The 17,564-nt window shown below is 54.4% G+C and overlaps 3 protein-coding genes and 1 non-coding gene across 6 annotated transcripts; 2 read left to right on the forward strand and 2 right to left on the reverse strand.

The window, feature by feature from the left end:
- The first annotated feature begins 1,288 nt into the window (after positions 1-1,288).
- Positions 1,289-6,200, forward strand: PLK3 (polo like kinase 3). Its single transcript, XM_090269339.1, is given in 16 exon segments — positions 1,289-1,600; positions 1,748-1,855; positions 1,955-2,071; positions 2,211-2,340; positions 2,442-2,529; positions 3,288-3,383; positions 3,472-3,670; positions 3,786-3,848; positions 3,850-3,913; positions 4,111-4,202; positions 4,442-4,535; positions 4,672-4,755; positions 4,843-5,005; positions 5,162-5,291; positions 5,453-5,566; positions 5,675-6,200. Coding segments are annotated over 16 exon segments (1,944 nt in total). The 5' UTR covers positions 1,289-1,390; the 3' UTR covers positions 5,867-6,200.
- On the reverse strand, positions 6,118-7,019 carry DYNLT4 (dynein light chain Tctex-type 4). The gene is made up of 2 exons (XM_090269338.1): positions 6,989-7,019; positions 6,118-6,877 (listed from the first exon to the last, which is right to left on the reverse strand). The coding sequence occupies exon 2, from the start codon at positions 6,871-6,873 to the stop codon at positions 6,214-6,216; it is 660 nt and encodes a 219-aa protein (XP_090125464.1). The 5' UTR covers positions 6,874-6,877; positions 6,989-7,019; the 3' UTR covers positions 6,118-6,213.
- A 1,593-nt stretch (positions 7,020-8,612) lies between these two features.
- Positions 8,613-13,828, forward strand: BTBD19 (BTB domain containing 19). 3 transcript variants are annotated; one of them, XM_090271601.1, is made up of 8 exons: positions 8,613-9,104; positions 10,328-10,549; positions 10,684-10,797; positions 11,905-11,971; positions 12,068-12,136; positions 12,213-12,344; positions 12,469-12,594; positions 12,731-13,828. In XM_090271601.1, exons 1-8 carry the CDS (start codon positions 9,019-9,021, stop codon positions 12,863-12,865), a joined length of 951 nt encoding a protein of 316 aa, XP_090127727.1. In that variant the 5' UTR covers positions 8,613-9,018; the 3' UTR covers positions 12,866-13,828. The 3 variants fall into 3 exon arrangements, with proteins under 3 accessions (XP_090127727.1, XP_090127723.1, XP_090127724.1); XM_090271597.1 differs by lacking the exon at positions 10,684-10,797 and adding an exon at positions 10,630-10,683 and having other exon boundaries at positions 10,328-10,541; positions 11,912-11,971; XM_090271598.1 differs by lacking the exons at positions 8,613-9,104; positions 10,684-10,797 and adding exons at positions 10,003-10,119; positions 10,630-10,683 and having other exon boundaries at positions 10,328-10,541; positions 11,912-11,971.
- Positions 13,829-16,228: 2,400 nt separating this feature from the next.
- Positions 16,229-16,340, reverse strand: LOC150014794 (U5 spliceosomal RNA). Its single transcript, XR_016510240.1, has one exon. It is a non-coding gene; the product is annotated as a U5 spliceosomal RNA (small nuclear RNA).
- Between the last annotated feature and the right edge of the window lie 1,224 nt (positions 16,341-17,564).

Consider the following 17,564-nt stretch of genomic DNA (forward strand, 5'->3'; position numbering starts at 1 on the left):
TCACACAAGTTACCTAATCTCTCTGAATCTCAGTTTCTTCTTCTGCAAAACAGGATCAGTAACAACTTCCTCAGAGGGCAACTGGGGGTATTCAAAAAAATGATGCCCAGACAGAGCCTGGAGCACTGCAGGCATTTAGCTCAGCTGTTACCACTGAAAGTCAAATCCCTTTGGTTTCTACTTACTGGTCCACTGTTGCATCCCATAACCAGGCAGTCCTTCAGAGAGGAAAAGACAGCCTGATCAGCCTATCCCTGAGCCAGACCGTTCCAGGGCCTGGTTTTTAAGCTGGATACACAAGGCTGTCTGAGATGCCCCTATGTCATCTTTACTCTGCATCACCATACTCTGGTCCAGCCCCTTTTCACTGTTTCTTCACCATCCAGCTCAGTGCACTCCAGAGGGGTTAAGACCCCACTTCTCTCTGTCTCTGGCCCTGGAAAGGGTGAAGGGTGGGCATGGACCAGGGTTGTAGAGGTCCAGATGGAACCCGGACCACCTGCCCAATTGTCCATTGCTAGGTTTGAGAAAATCCAATTCCCATTCTTCACTTTCTGGACTTCTGGCTGTTGATCAGGGCAGTGAATGTTTTCAGGAAAAAGGAACAGGGGACCCCGCCAGAACCCTCGACTTGCCCCCTCGGGTGTGAAAGTGGGTAGCGAAAGATGTGGTCTGGCGCATGGTAAAAACCTTGAGTGCCAGGCTCTCTTTGACCCCGAAACAGTAGGGCGGCTCCGGGCCCCGCCTCGCGCAAGCCGGGTTGGATGCGGGAGTGTGCTATTTCTCCCGGGCCCTGAAGGGGGCAGCATTGGGCTGGGCCTGGAGGTTCCGGCCAGGGACTTAAACGCACTTAAAAGGGGTGTGTTGGTGACGTGTCCGGTGAAAGCCAGCGCTGCCCCTGCCTTCCCCCTCCCCCCCCCCGGCTGGAATGCTGGTCCACCTAGTTGCTGGGAAGACCCCCCAGATGCCCAGAACCCACTCAGACTTCAGCATAAACCCCAAAGGACTGGGAAAGAAATGGTCCCCCAGTTACCAGGGCGGGTGGATGGGGACAGAGGAACGGCTGGCCCCTGCGTCGGCAGGGTGACTAGCAGTATGGCGGCGTTTTTAAGGCGTGAGCAGAAGGCTGGCCCTCGAGGTGGGTTGGGTGGGAGGAGGAGTTTCCTGATGACATAAGGCATGGGGAGGGATGTGGCTTCCCGGTGACTCGCCGCCAGGAAGAGGGCGGGCTCTCAGTGACTAGACGCGGGGGAGGGGGCAAGCGTTCATTGATAAAAACGCCGGCTCCCTCGGGCGCGAGCCCAGTGTAGCAAATCCGGGAAACGCCACGCGCCGCCCCGGGCGGGCGGAACCGAGAACAGTCCGGCCCGCGCTGCGACGCACAGTCCGCATGGAGCCCGGGGCTGGCAGCCTGTCCCCGCGCCCCGTCCAGCGTGCGGCCGCTCCGCCCGCGCCCCACGCCGGGCCCGGGCCACCTCCTAGTGCCATGCCCGGACTTGAACTGGAGACGCTGGCCGGCCCGCCGGCACCGGACCCCGGGCGCCTCATCACGGACCCAGGCAGCGGCCGCACCTACTTTAAAGGCCGCCTGTTGGGCAAGGTGAGCCGGGGTGGTGCTAGCGAGGGTGAAGTGGGGCCCTTGCCATCTTCTTTACCCGCACCGGGCGCGATGGGGGCGCTTGGGACCTCTGCGGGCCAGATCCAGCCTCCCCTGGAGCACGATGCCTGATGATGCCCCTCCTCATAGGGGGGCTTTGCCCGTTGCTACGAAGCCACTGACACAGAGACCGGCAATGCCTACGCGGTCAAAGTCATCTCGCAGAGCCGCATCACCAAGCCGCATCAGCGCGAGAAGGTGGGCCCGGGCCGGGCCCAGGCCCAGCAGGCAAGGGGTGGGTTGGGTACTGTAGCGTGGGAGCCCTTGAGGGATGACAACTCTGAACCCCTATTGCAGATCCTAAATGAGATTGAGCTGCACCGCGGCCTGCAGCACCGCCACATCGTACGTTTTTCGCACCACTTTGAGGATGCTGACAACATATACATTTTCTTGGAGCTCTGCAGCCGAAAGGTGAGGGATGGTGATGTGGCGTGAGGGGTAAAGGGGCCTTAAGGTCCAAAGCTGGAGGTTCTGTCTCTTCTTAAGAGAGCACAGATGGAGGGAGGGCCCGGGAGGGTGGACAAGGAACTGAGGCAGTGGCTCTCTGTAGTCTCTGGCCCACATCTGGAAGGCCCGGCACACGCTGTTGGAGCCAGAGGTGCGCTACTACCTGCGGCAGATCCTTTCGGGACTCAAGTACTTGCACCAGCGAGGGATCTTGCACCGAGACCTCAAGCTGGGTGAGACTTCTGGGCCTGCAGGTGGGGGTGGGGGTGGAGTGGAGGTGGGGAGGCAGAGAGAAAGGAGTCTGACACATCTCTCTGACCCTGCTTCTGTCCAGGAAATTTTTTTATCACTGAGAACATGGAACTGAAGATGGGGGATTTTGGGCTGGCAACCCGGTTGGAGCCCCCAGAGCATAGGAAGAAGTGAGTGTTAAGGCCAGGGGGTGGGGGTGGCTGGCTACAGTCTGTGTATGACACAGATGACGTACAGTAAGTATGTGGGAAGCTTGATGATGACCTGATGTGTGTGTATGTATGAGAGATGAGGAAGAGATGATGGAGTGTTTATGTGGGGAGGTGGAGGTGGCAGCCTGGGTTTCTGGGACTGGTGAAGAGTCTGAGGGTCCTGTTCTTGAGACAGATGGGGGTATAAGGATTCTTGGAGGTGTAGCTGACATAAGCATTGTGTGTGTAAGACAGACTGAGAGTGTGGGAATGGCAGGACATGACACCTTATGTGTGTGTGAGAAGACCCTGCTGTGGCCATGACTGGGTGTGAGTGACACAGATAGCATGTGTGGCAGATGAGTGTTTATGGGGGATGTGACAGCTGGTATGTGTATGTGGCACAGACAATAGGAAGTGACAGCCTGTATATGGGTCTGGCAGACAGGAGTAAAGGAAGGGATCAGTGGTAGACCCTCTGTTGACCCTGGAGGAGGGGGTTGGGTTGGGGGCCAGGCCCTCTCCCTGTCCTACTGAGCAGCTGAGCAGCTGGGCCAGGCAGGTGGGCGGGGACTCAGCTGCCATCCCCAGCATCCATTGTCCCAGGACAAGCAGGAGTTCTCTGGCCTTTGGTGACAGGCAGCTGCTTTGTCTGGACTCACAGTGGGGGCAGGGATGGGGCGGGGGCTAGCAGGGCTGGGTCTGAGCCTTCCCTTCTCCTCGCTGCCTCTTTTCAGGACCATCTGTGGCACCCCTAACTATGTGGCTCCAGAAGTGCTGCAGAGGCAGGGCCATGGCCCAGAAGCAGATGTGTGGTCCCTGGGCTGTGTCATGTGAGTCCCAGGCCATCTGCACACAGATGGGTGCATGGGTGGGTCATACTTTCCACTTTACTCCTGATCCCTTATCCCCGCCCCACAGGTACACGCTGCTGTGTGGGAGCCCCCCCTTTGAGACAGTCGACCTGAAGGAGACATACCGCTGCATCAAACAAGTTCACTACACACTCCCTGCCAGCCTCTCACTGCCCGCCCGGCAGCTCCTGGCAGCCATCCTTCGAGCCTCGCCCCAGGACCGCCCCTCAATTGACCAGATCCTGCGCCATGACTTCTTTACCAAGGTCTGTGGCTCACCAGACACCTAAGTCTAGTTTGCATATTCCCAGGGGATTGAATGGGGGCAGGTGGAGGACCACCTGGACCTCCCTTTTCTGCTCACATGACTCCATTCCTCAGGGCTACACCCCTGACCGCCTCCCTGTCAACAGCTGCGTGACAGTCCCAGACCTGGTACCCCCTTAACCCAGCTAGGATTCTGTTTGTCAAAGTTACCAAGAGCCTCTTTGGCAGGAAAAAGAACAAAAGTGAGTCTGGGATACCAGTGGTTTTGAGGGTACAGAGCACAGAGGGGCTTGTTACATACATATAACCTTATGGGGGTGTGAGTGTGAGTGCGTGTGAGCCCCTGGGGAGGGCGTGTGTTACACAGGCGCGCGGTGTGCCAATCTGTGCTGTCCTTGTGGGAAGCAGGATACTGAGGGTTATATCTGCCTCCATCCAGGTAAGAAGCAACCTGAGGAGCGGGACGAGGTTTCCTGTTTGGTGAATGGCCTCACTCGGACGTCCATTGGCCCTCAGGATGCCAGGCCCGAGGTGAGGGGCTCACGTGAGCAGTGCTCCCCTGACTCACCCCCTCCCTAGCAGCTGCGGGAAGCTCGAGATAAAAAGAGTCTGGTGAAGCCTCCAGCCTCGTGGTAGCCTAATTGGCTGTCTCATTAGCCAGGCAGGGCTGACCTGGGGTGCACGGAGTGCCAGGCAGGGCTGGGCCACGCATTCTCAGGGGTTTGGATTTCGGGGCCTACCTCACTCCCTTGCCCTACCCAACCCCCCAGGCTCCAGCAGCTTCTGGTCCGGCCCCCCTCAGCCTGGTAGAGACAGCACCTGAAGACAGCTCACCCCGTGGGACCCTGGCGAGTAGTGGAGATGGTGAGCAGCCAGGAATATGAGAGGTGCTAGACGTTGCTGGGGCTGAGACCAGGGACCAGAGGGAAGGAGTGGCAGAAGGACGTGACCTGGCACCTAGGGGATTAATGCCTAATTCGGGGTACCCCGTTCCCTTTAGGGTTTGAAGAAGGTCTGACTGTGGCCGCCGTGGTGGAGTCTGCCCTCTGTGCTCTGAGAAACTGCCTGGCCTTCATGCCTCCAGGTAAGGTCAGGGTCTGGTACCTGTGAATGGGAATTTTGTGGCTGGGAGGCCAGGAACGGGTCCTTACTCCTTCTTCTCCCATGACAGCGGAACAGAACCCGGCTCCCCTGGCCCAGCCAGAGCCGCTGGTGTGGGTCAGCAAGTGGGTTGACTACTCAAACAAGTTTGGCTTTGGGTATCAGCTGTCCAGCCGCCGCGTGGCTGTGCTCTTCAACAATGGCACACACATGGCCCTGTCAGCCAACAGGAAGTAAGTACTATTCTGGGGTGCCTTGTATCCAGGCCATTCTACCTAACAGGGATGCATCTTGGTGTGTGCTCCTCTCCTGGGCTTGGGAATCTGGGGTCCCTCAGGGGAGGGGCGTCCGTGCAGGGGCCCCTGTGATCTCTGTCTCCTCTCCTCCAGGACTGTGCATTACAACCCCACTAGCACAAAGCACTTCTCCTTCTCTGTGGGTGCTGTACCTCGGGCCCTGAAGCCTCAGTTGGGTGTCTTGCGGTATTTCGCCTCCTACATGGAGCAGCGCCTCATGAAGGTGTGTGGACTGGGGGCGGGGCACATTGAGGACAAACACATCCTGGTCCCTACCTAGTCCCCTTGTGGAGGGGCTCAAAGCTAAAGGCTGAACCTCTAAGGGAGATATCAATGGAGAAGGCCCTGGCTCCTGTCAGACAAGTGACTTGCCCTTGCTCCTAGGGTGGAGATCTGCCCAGTGTGGAAGAAGTGGAGGTACCTGTCCCCCCACTTTTACTGCAGTGGGTCAAGACCGATCAGGCCCTACTCATGCTGTTTAGCGATGGAACAGTCCAGGTAAGAGCTCCTCCTGGAGCTGAAGGAAGGTCTGGGAGGCCCAGGATGGTGGGGAGGAAACTGGACCTGGGGCTGAGGCTCTGATCAATGCCACCCTCCTGTGCACAGGTGAACTTCTACGGAGACCACACCAAGCTGATCCTCAGTGGCTGGGAGCCCCTCCTTGTGACTTTCGTTGCCCGCAATCGTAGTGCTTGTACTTACCTCGCTTCCCACCTTCGCCAGCTGGGCTGCTCCCCTGACCTGCGGCAGCGGCTCTGCTATACTCTGCACCTGCTCCGGGACCGCTGCTCAGCCTAGGACCCAGCCTGCAGAGCAGGCCATGACCAAGCTCTCAGGCCTGAGGTCTGTGCCTGGGAGGCTCTGGCCCTTGCCTCTGTGGCCCTCCCTGTCCCTTTGGTGCCTCACTGGGGGCTCTGGGCCTAATCCCCCAGGGAATCAGGGACCAGCTTTACTGGGGTTGGAGGCTGCCTGTCATAGCTGCCTCCTACCCCTTCTCCAAGAAAAGCCTGAGCCTTAGCCCCCAGCTAGGGGGCATTATTTATGGACCACTTTTATTTATTGACAGACATTTATTTATTGGGATATACGCCCTAGGGAGGGCCTTCTGGGATAATAAACCATTTTTGCAGAACTTGGACGCCTCCTCACTCGTAGTAGATCCCGTGGACTGTGGCCACCGCAAAGAGCGAGGCGTTGGTGAAGGTGGCGGAGGCCAGGCCATCGTGCGCTGCGTCCCAGAGCGCGCGGCTGACCACGTGCACACCCTGGCCGGTGTGCTGGCCCAGCACCACGCTGCACACCAGCTTGTAGCGCGGTGGGCTAAGCTCTCTCAGGCGAATGTGCACCAGCTCACACAGCTCCCGAGCTAGCAGTCCCGCCTTGGTGCCAGAGTAGCAAGTGTCCTGCAGCCCCACGGCCAGCGCTTCCTCCAGGGCACATTGTGCCCGCGTGGCCTCCCAGCGCTGCCCCGGCGCTGGCTCAGTGCGATACGAGGGTGCCATCTGCCGGGGATGTGCCAGGGGCAACCCTGAGAAGCTGACCCGTGAGCCTAAGAGGGGCACTGGGCCCAAGGATAGTCGCTGACCCCCAGGACCCACGCCTGGTCCAGCCAGTGAGTTGCGGCGGGAAAAGGATGAGGCCAGACCCAGCATGGAGCCACGGCGGGAGGCTGGGCCCAGGCCTGCTGGTCGGGCCTCATCAATGCTGGGCAGGTGGCCTGGAGCCCGCACCAATGACAGTTTCAACCCGGGGTCTTTAGCTGTCGTCTCCTCCTGGCGTCCTGGGGGCACAGGCCTGCCAGCCATCAATCTGCCAGTCGAAGACCCACACTTGAACTGGGTGGCTTTTACTCACCATCTTTGAGTACCACCCAGTTTCTTACTCAGTAATATGGGTTTTTACCCCCTAACCCCTTCTTACCTGTGTTTTTGAGAATAGTCCAGGGCTGAGTGGATTCCTAGGTGCTTAGAGGTTAAGGGCTGTTAGGGACACAAGCAAGGGAAGAGATGCTGCTTAGACTGTCATCCTGGGCTAGTCCCTGCCTCCTGAACTCCACTTCCCCTGGGCACTGTGGAGGTTTGCTCATTAAGCTCCTTTTCTCCCTTCTACCTGACTGCCAGCAGAAGGGAGAGGTATCTGCTTTTTACCTCAGCCTAAACAGGGGTTCCTCCAACCCCTAACCAGAAAGAGGGACAGACAAACCCAATTCCATCCCCACAGATTTTTCTTGCCCTGTGGTTATTGAATCCAGGCACCTTCCACCCCTACCTGCCCCTACAATGGTGGGCACAAAATTTTCCCCACAATTGGCTGAGGCTGGGGGCAGGTGACTCAGGCAGCTCCTTTCCACCCTCTGCACCTGGCCCTACCTCCAGAATCAGTTCTGGGGAGGCTGCCCTCTTCTCCCGAAACTCCCGCAGGCACCCTGAGTCACCTGCAGCCTTTGGCCTCCAGCTTTCAAAGCCTGGCTGGCCTGACCAGCAGGTAGGAGTTGCCTGTGTTGTGGAGTTGCCATGGGTTGCTGGGCAAGCACTCCTCCCCTCCTAGTTCCCTCCTCCATCCTGGCTCTGCTTAATCCGGGAGTGTTACTACTGTGAGCATGTGCTGAGTACAAGGTGTCTGAGTCATCGGGGAAGGGGACAACAGAGGTTTAGAGCTCAGAAACATTCTACCATGACAAGGACAATTGGGGGCAGATGTAGAGAGGGCTCTGGTCAGAAAGATGTCCCTACCCCAGGGCTTTTAAGCCACTGTCCATTTCTCCCCTTGTGAAGAATGGCTCTTCACTCTTCACTTGTAAGTCTGTGAGGCCTGAGATTTGGGGAGACCTTGAGGCCACGGGGCTGGCTGCTCAGGAATCAGGATCTGGGCGCACAGGAAGGAGCGCATCAGGACTCTATCCATGACTCTTGTCTCTCCTTGGGTCTAAACAAGAACAGACATTTCCGCTCCCTGAGCAGAGCTAGGGTGGGGCTTGGCTGACTTCCTGAACTCAGGGCTGCCTTAGCAAGCGGGTGGTGCTCACCCTCATCTAGGCCTCCAGCCTCCTGACTCCTGCGGACCCAAGTGCTCCCGGGCTTGTTCCCAGCCTGCCACCTCTTGTGCTGCATTTCAGGGATGCCAGTGGCCATGACTCCTTTGTCAGAGCTGACACCTTCTCACCTGACCCCTCTCTGGGCGAGACAGGACTGTCCCCTCCCAAATAAGCCTTGTCAGGGCCCTGGAAACTGTTCAGGGCTTTCCCTGGGTAAGGGCCCCTTGCCTGTGTTACGAAGTTGTCGTGGGTTGCTGGGCAAGCACTTCCTTCCTGGTTCCCTCCCTTGAGGGGGTTTTCCCAGACCTGGCTAACCTGATCCTAACCCTGTGTGCCTGTGGGTGGAGGGGTAGAAGGGACAGGGAGTTTGAATTCTGAACCCAGGACAGGCAAGGGCCAGGGTGCTAAAACCCTCCGACTCCCTCCGCTTAGGCCCCCTCCGAGGTCTGAAGTTTTGCCTAGGCCTTTGGGAGATGGGCGTGGCCTTCTCAGGCCAGGCTCCAGTTTCCTTGGAAACCCACAGGCTTCCCACCCTAGCAGGAGCCTGGGCAGGCTCCCAGCTGGGGCCTCATTTGCAGCAAGCCTCTCCTCCCTGTCTGGTCTGCTCCACCTCAGCCTCTCTTGGTCCCCTCCCTGAGGCCCCATCCCCAAGCCCAGCCCCTGGTCTCCTCCACCAGCCTCTGATGCTTTCTGCAGGAGCCTGGGACTCTCCTGTACCATCTCTAAACAGCTTCTCAGCAATGAGGCCTCCCAAGCTCCTGCCCCTCCCTCTCAGGCCTTTCTAGTCTCCTTACCAGCGGTAAGGCCTGGCCAGGCCTCCTGCTTCTTCCCACCTACCGCCTCCCACATACCAAGGACAACAGGCCTACTAGGCTATTCCACCCACTTACTACCCTACCCCTGCCCCAGCCCATCGATGGAGACCCCCGGGCTGGTTGTGCACGGGGAGGCTGAGCCCTTTTCCACAGCACTCCGAAGCCTCGTCAACAACCGCCTGTACAGGTGAGGGGGTTGACCCTGACTGTGGGTTTTCCATAGCTGGTTCTGCTGGCCCCATGACTGAGGAAGCTGTGGGTACAGAAGAGGCAGGGAATTAGCCTTGACCCTCTTGCTGAACTCAAGACCCATGATATCATGAGAGCCAGAGTTGGAGGGCAGTGGGAGCTGCAGCCCAGAGTGACTGTGTGACCTTAGGCAAAGGCCTTCCTTTTTTGGATCTTGGGCTCTTGGCAGAGAAGAGCCCTCTGCCCCCTGGATCCTGAGAGATGGGATGTAACTTGAGTCCCTCCCTGGGAAGGCAGAGGAGCAGATGACCGTTCTGGGAACTGGGGATTCACAAGAGGAACAAAGCTCACGAGACTGAGCAGTCTCAGACAGGAAGAGGTACAAGGGTGCTGCCTGGGGCTCCCTGTCTGCCTGGGATGTAAGTAGTGTCTGAAACCGGGCATGGAGCATGGGGTAGGGCTGGTAGGGAGAACTAGAATGCAGCTTTCTATCCTCACTGGCTCAGAGCTGGGCTCCTCCGCAAGGGCTGGTGACTCCCATAACACTACTGCTTTAGGGATCACAGTATGGTCTGAGTAATGGGAACCTCAGTCTTTGGGTCGGGGATTAGGAGGCTCCAGAAACTCAAGCTTCATCTCCTGCCTCCTACTCACTGTGTTGTGAGAGGCCTAGAGGCTAGGGCCGGAAGTGATCATGAAGATGGAAAATGTGGTCTGGCCTCTTGACAGTGTATTACTGCCACATCTATTTGCAGCCAATGCACTCTGAGCCCCCATCCTCCCACCCCCTCCTTCCTGGAGGAGGCTGAAAAAGCTGAGTTTGCAGTCTGTGGAGGAGGAGCCGAGAAGAACTTCCCTTCCCCCAGGACTCAGGCTGGGGAGAAGAGGGGTATGTGGGATCAACCTTGTGCCAGCCCTGGTGCTTCCTCAGTGATCAAGCATAGCCACTTCCTCCAACACCTGAGTTTCGGATTACCATCCAGTTTCATGGGGGAGAAACCTGAGATTCAAAGGTAGAAAGTCACTTGTCTTAGGTACTATAGAATGCAGCTGGGACTAGAACCTAGGCCTGTGTGTCCCAGACCTTCAGCTGGAAGGACTAAGCCTTGTCTCTTATAAGACATAAGGAAACAAAGGCCCAGAATAGGCAAATGCAAAGCCTAGAGTTGCACCCTAGACTCTGGCCTCTTCTCCCCAGCTCTCTTCCCTTCTCTTCCACAGTGATGTTCGCTTTGTGGTCGGTCAAGAACGGCAGGAGGTGTTTGCCCACCGGTGCTTGTTGGCCTGTAGATGCAATTTTTTCCAACGACTTCTGGGCCCAGAGCCAGGTCCTGGGGTACCTAGCCCTGTGGTGCTAGGCACTGTACCAGCTCAGGCCTTCCTGGCAGTGCTGGAGTTCTTGTACACCAACAGTGTCAAGCTGCACCGCCATTCTGTAAGCCCGTCCGGCAGGGATCTGAGAGGGAGGGTGTTGGCTGAGGGGCAGGGAGAACTCCCTTCCACTCCAACCACCCACTTTGCAGGTGCTGGAGGTGCTGACGGCAGCTGTGGAGTATGGGCTGGAGGAACTGAGAGAGGTGGGTTTATGTGGCATTTCCCTTGCCTCTCAGGGGCTCAGTTGATACCCTGCCTCACACTCATTCTGTTCTAGAGAAGAACATGTACCAATACAGAGAGAAGTACAGATATCTGTGTAAACAGGCATTTATGTGTGTCTGTGTGCCAAAGGATACGTGCATGCCTAGTGTGTGCTGTGTGGGCATACAGCACGTTTATGGCTGCTGCTGTAGACACCAAGATAAGTCAGCCTTGATCCTTGATCTTGAGAGAGATAGACACATGAAAGCTCTCCTGTGTGGAGGGCTGGGTGATGTGGCCTCTTCAGTCTCCAACTTGACCTTCCTTAACCCAGTGGCATAAGAAATGTGATAGATGAGGGTAAATGGTGCTGAGACTGTACAGAGGTTCTGTCTCTCTCTAGTGTCACCACCAAGGAGAGAGGAGGGCAAGACTCCCTAGAGAAGGAAATATTTGTGTTGGGTCAGGTAGAACCAGTAGGAGTTTGTTCAGAGGGGGAGGGGAAAGATGGCCTTCTAGTCACAGAGCACAAAAGGAGCTGGTGAGACTTTCAGTGTGGCTGGACTATTAGTGTGAGAAGAGGCAAGGGAGAGATGAGATTGGAGAGGGTGCCAGGGGCTGGTTCATGCAGGACCTTCAAAAATTTGGACTTCTTTCACCCAGACGGTAGTGGAGATTCATTGGAGGTTTCCAGTAAGGGAGTGAGGATTTAGAAGTTAAGGGGAGGTGGGACTGGGAGAGATGGGAAAGATTTGCCAGTTCAGTAGAAGTGGGGGTGGCAGTGGAAGCCCAGGGAAGCACTTCACAGCTTTCAGGAAAGTGGAACCAGCATGACACAATGCTTTTCTGGATGTAAGGATGAGAGGAAGCTGTCATGGATGAGATTCAAGTTTCTAGTTGTGTTTTTGAGTGTCTTTAAGTCAGGAGTGGGGGGGGACAAGTAGAGGAAGTTAAGCTTCCTGAGTGAAGGGGAGAGTGGAATTTTTGCATGGCTCTTATCCAGTCTGATTAGTGGTGAATGAGCTGGAAGGTAGGCTGCTGGGCTTGGCTTGCCAAGGCTCAGGTCCTGGTGATTAAGTGTCTCCCCTGGCCTGGGAGTCAATGGGCCTGGGGCTGCTAGGAGCCTAGATGGCTGGCTGCTCCAAGCCTGCTGACTGATTCTGGAGTGGAGTTGGGGTCAGGGAACAGGGATATCTCCGCACAACCCACATTCATTTCTGTTCCCAGATATGCCTGGAGTTTGTGGTTAAAGTGCTGGATGTGGAGTTGGTTTGTGAGGCCCTGCAGGTGGGTGTTGCTGGACCCAGACAGGTAGTCCCCAGTGTGCAGGGCTGGGCTATGTGGCCTCTCATATCTAACTTGATCTCCCTCATTTTGCTCCAGGTGGCCGTGACCTTTGGCTTGGGACCATTGCAGGAGCGTTGCATAGCCTTCATAGAGGCCCACAGCCAGGTACAGCTCCTCATTTTCATACTCACAACCCACACACCTCATTCTACTCCTCCCTGACCCATTCTCAGACCCACAGGAGACGCTTCGGACCCGCGGCTTCCTGGAGCTGTCAGCGTCCGCGTTGCTGCCCCTGTTGCGCAGTGACAAGCTTTGCGTGGACGAGGCTGATCTAATCCTGGCGGCACGGAGTTGGGCACGTGTGGGCGCGGTAAGCGGGTGAAGGGGAGCATGAGCTGAGAGTGCTGAAGATCGGACCGCAGGAACTCGGCGAGTGCGTGGCGGGGGTCAGGCCGGGTGCCCCGCCCGCCAGCACTCAGGACTGGTGTTCACAGGCGGTGCTGGAGAGGCCTGTGGCCGAGGTGGCGGCCCCAGTTGTGCGGGAGCTGAGACTGGCCTTGCTGGCCCCGGCGGAGCTAAGCGCCCTGGAAGAGCAAAACCGGCGGGAGCCGCTCATTCCGGTGCGAACGCAAGGAACCAGGCTCAAATCTACACAACAGCGTGGGGGAAAAGCGCACGGGAGAGGACCGCCCAGGGTTGCAGGGTGGGGGTGGGGGGGCACTGTAGGATTCCAAGGTGACCGGCTTTGCCCTGCAGGTGGAGCAGATTGTGGAAGCGTGGAAATGTCACGCTATGCGGAGAGGGGATGCGGCCCGAGGTGCCTCGTGCCGCCGCCGGAGGGGCACCCTGCCCAGGGAACATCATCGCTTTCTGGACCTACCCTTTAAGTGACCAAAGGCCAGGTTTCGCGAGGAATTCCGGGCCTGTCTCAAACTACATCTCTCGACATGCTCTGCGCTCGGAGCAGGCTTCCGCTCCCAGCATGCTCGGCGAGCGGAGCGCAGGAAGGATCGCTTCCCGCCAGGCTCAACGCTCTGTGGGTGGAGCCGAGCAAGAGGGGAGGCTATAGCCAGGACCTGGGCTTAACCGCTTGGCTACGTTAAAAGCCAAAATCGTTGCCTCTCGCAGGATACCCTAACTCAAGACACGGTCCCTGGGCACTCTCGCCCTCCCCGTTTATTCTTACAACCACCACATAGCTTTTCAGCTCAGCTCTTTATTTAATTTCAGAAATGCGTCCTGGAGATCGCTTTCTAAATGCCCCATGGACACCTCAGACTCAGTTCAAAATTGAGCTTACTCTTCTTTCCCCAGTTCTGACCCGATGTTGTTTCTCACTTCCGTGGGTACCCAAGCCAAGAAATCTGGGTCTCATTCTGGCTTTATCCCTCTTCTTCACATCTGCTTCCCGTGGCTTCTACCGTCTTAAAGAGATTGAAGGGTAGCCAAATGTGCGAAGCCAAAACACGCCGTTTTTGGCCTAAGGGTTATTTTAAGCTGATTATTTTGAGAAACAGGAGACGCTCTGAAAACAGTACAGGTTGCCCTTTTGTAAGGGAAATTTATGTTTATAAAGAAAATCTCCACTTGTAAGGGCGCCTCCCTCTGTGGAGGAAAAGGACGACTACAGAGAATCAGTGGAGAAGGCACCACTGAAATCTGCCTCACAAGCCTTACTCTGTTTACTGTGCTTTTCCTGGTGGCCCCTCGCTTTTCTTTCTTCTGTCTTTAGCTGAAGGTGGTATTTAAGCGGGTATTTTAGGCCACCTTTGGGAGTTATTCATTGTTCCTTGGGTATCTCCCATGTATGCATGAAGTATACATGTTAATAAACAAGTTTGTTTTTCTTCTTTATCTGGGTTTTTTAATTATTTATTTTTATTATTACAGGTGTCTCAGCCAAGAGCTCAGAGTAGAGTTATTTTTTCTCCTTTACAAGATCTTTACAGCTGGCTCATCTCCTTCATCCCAGTTCTGCCAATCCTATTTGTGGCAGGAGTTACTGTAACAGATTGTAATTAGCCTTCCTGCCTTCATTTTAGCGCCGCCCCCCCAACCCCCCCTTACCCTCCCAACCCCCCACCCCCAATCCCCCCAATCCATTTCCCATACTGTTGCTAGACTTAACTAAGATGGTCAGCCTTACTCCCTTGTTTATTTTTTAATTTTTAAAGAGATTTTATTTATTTATTTTTAGAGAGAGGGGAAGGGAGGGAGAAAGAGGGAGAGAAACATCAATGTGTGGTTGCCTCTTGCGTGCCCCGACCCAGGGACCTGACCCGCAACCCAATCATGTTCTCTGACTGGGAATCGAACTGGTGACCATTTGATTCATAGGCCAGCACTCAATCCACTGACCTACACCAGCCAGGGCAAGGCTAAACTCTTTTTTTTTTTTTTTTTTTTTTAGAAGGGGCTAAACTTTTAACACCTGAGTTCTCGTATCATTTCCCTCTGTTAGTTTTAATTATCTTATTTCTATAGGGTTAGTTTATAAACTAAAACTACATAAGATACAAAAGCTACACAATTTTTGAAGAATGGCAGGCTTCTGTCTCAGAGCTTAGCCCTGTTAGAACACCCAAAGAAGAATAACCCTGCCACCCTCTGCCATGCTAGCCCAATCCTAGGCTGTACCTGGAGTGTCTTCTCCTCCAAAATTCTGTCCATTTGGAAACATAGGCAGCCGCAGCACAATCATCCAGGGATACTGGAAGAAGAGAGCCAGAGGGAGCCTGGGAGCCCCAGAGCCAGGGAGCCAGTATCAAGGGTAGGGTGGGTGGGGTGGGGAGGTCAAAATGACTTTCTTGTCTTCTCAAATTCCTTCTGTTTAAAATATTCAATATGCCAAGGCCCATATTTTGGGGTAGTATGTCCTGAACACAGTACCACAGTGATTAAGAGTGTGCCTCTTCTGGAGCCAGGCTGCCTGCATTTGAATCCCAGCTTCACCACTTTCTGGCTTTGTAATTTGAGTGAAGCTACTTAACCTATCTATGCCTCACTTTTCTTATTTATAAAATGGATATAATAATAGAACCTATTCAGTAGGGTTCTGAGGAAGATGGGTTTTGTAAAGGGCTTAGAACTGTAGTGGGACAGAGTAAATACTGTTTTGTGAATTAGAGAATACATCTATTCATCCATTTGTTCCACAAATATTCACTGAGTGTTCACTTGCCAGACATTGATTTTAGCTCATGGAATCCATCAGAGAACAAGTGAGGTAAAGTCTCTGTCTCACAAAGCTTACATTCTAGGAGGAGAAACATACACAGAGAAGTAAAGGAATTAATGTATGCTATAATTGGATTAGCTTGTGCTCTGAAGAAAAATAAAGCCTGTTCAAAGGATAAACGGCGATATGGTGAGAGTGGGACTATTTCACACAGGGTGGTGAGAGTAGACCTTTGATGATACAACTTTGTACTAGAGACCCAAAGGGGTAGGAAGGAGCACGAACCTCGTGTCTTGTGGAAAGGCAGGAGAGTGGTGTGTGTGAGATCAGATTTACATTTACTTTTTTAAAAAAAAGATCTTATTTATTTACTTTTAGAGAGAGGGGAAGGTAGGGAGAAAAAGAGGGAGAGAAAGACATCCATCAGTTGCCTTTCACACACCCCCAGCTGGGGACCTGGCCAGCAACTGAGGCATGTGCCCTGACTGGGAATCAACCTGTGGACCTCTCACTTCACAGGCAGACACTCAATCCACTGAGCCACAGCAGCTGGATTTACATTTAAAAAAGAATTTGGCTGTGCCCTGGTTGATGTGGCTCAGTGGGTTAAGCGCTCTCTCTGAAATAAACAAACAAAGCTTAAAAAATAACTTGGCTGTTATGCAGAGAATTGGGAGGGACAAAGAGGGAGAGTGGGATGCAGGAAAGGAGTCTAAACAGAACAAACAGTTCAGGGAGCCTATTGCATGACTCCACCAGGAGAGGCCTGAGACTAAAGTGATAGCAGTGGAGAAGATAAAACGGACTTGGCTGTGGGAAGTCAATACAATCTGCTGATGCCTGTGAACGTGGAGATCACCAGTTATAAACCTTCAATAATAACCGGTATTTGGAGGAACTAACTGAACTCTCAGCGACGTGGTATAAATGCAAGCGCTTGAGAAAAAAAAACAAAAACCCTTGGTTTTTCTTAATTAATGGTTCATCAATTAAATACTTCTTATAAATGACCCAGAAACACCAACAGAAAACTTAACGCAGGAATCTGATTCCTGGTTTTTAATTCTTAGAATTTAGCCTCATAAAAGTGAAACCTCAAAAATTTTTTGATAACTCAATTGTTTCTTTCCACGGAAACCTTTAGTAAAAAGCGAAAAATGTCTTCGTTTCGAAAAAATCCCGAAGCGCACCTCTCATTTTCAGCGCGGAAGCTCCCACGGCCAGCTAACCCTCAGCACAGTTACGGTTGTTAATGCCTGCGCGGTCCGTGCTCCCGGCCTCGCGTTTGTATGGATCGTACATCTCTGACAGGCAGTGTGCCCGCGACAGTGGGCAGATTCTCGTGGGGCTGGAACCCAAACGTCGTGAACTGTGTTCGTGGTGCACCATGGGTATGCAGATCGTGGGTTGCTCCGGGCTGGTCTGCGACATCCCGCCGGGCGGCGCCGTGGGGACCCTGGGGCCACAGCTCTTCCTCTCTGCGGGTTGACCCGGGAACCCGCGCTGGTTTGCCCTGAGCAGAAGGGCATTTCCTGTCAGTGCAGGGAGCCGAGTTCCTTAGGGGCCTGGAATTAATTCCCAATCGTTTCATTCCATACCCGTAGGGACTCCACAGTTTTAGGGACAGAAACGGAGACTGTCCAGCACAATCAGGGGCTGTGGGACCACGTACAAGGCACATTCCCCTACCCCCACCCCAAGAAGATGGTATCCAATTTATGTTGAAGGATAGTTCAGTCAAGCGGTGCACTGCCTTGCAAGCAGTGGGACTTGTTGGTCCGGAGGCTGGTTGTGATCAGCCTCAGGACTGACCACTCCTGGGGTGGCGGAGCTCCAACTGGCTGGAATCCCTTCAGCTGCTACCATACCAGGACACACCCTTCATCCCCTGTTTCAGTTTCCCCCTAAGCATGCAGTCAGAGCAAAACACTTTCACCAAAGTTAACATCTATACAATCTACAAAAATAGAGAGCACCGCCTTGGCCAGTGTGGCCTGGTGGGCTGGAGCATCTTCCTATGAACCAAAAGGTCGCCTGGAGTTTGATCCTGGTCAGGGCACATGCCTAGGATGCGGGTTCCATCTCAAGTCAGTTCGAGTTGTGGAAGCAACAGATTGATTGGTGTTTCTCATGTTGATATTTCTCTCTCTGAAATCAATAAATCCTTGGGCAAGGATTACATTAAAAAAAAATCTTTGAAAAAAAAGAGAGAGCACTTATGAGATGTCAGGTCATTTCTTACATAAAGGATTTCACACCCTGCTGATGTCGCTCAGTGATGTGAAGTGAAAAGTTGAAGGTTGGATTCCCAGTCAGGGTACATGCCTGAGTTTTGGGCAAGGTCCCCAGTTGGGGGTGTGAGAGAGGCAACCGATCAATTTATTTCTCACACGTCAATACTGCTGTCCCTCT

The sequence above is a fragment of the Furipterus horrens genome, unplaced genomic scaffold (genome assembly GCF_987537825.1).
Source record: "Furipterus horrens unplaced genomic scaffold, mFurHor1.1.pri manual_scaffold_3, whole genome shotgun sequence".
Lineage (NCBI taxonomy): Eukaryota > Metazoa > Chordata > Mammalia > Chiroptera > Furipteridae > Furipterus > Furipterus horrens.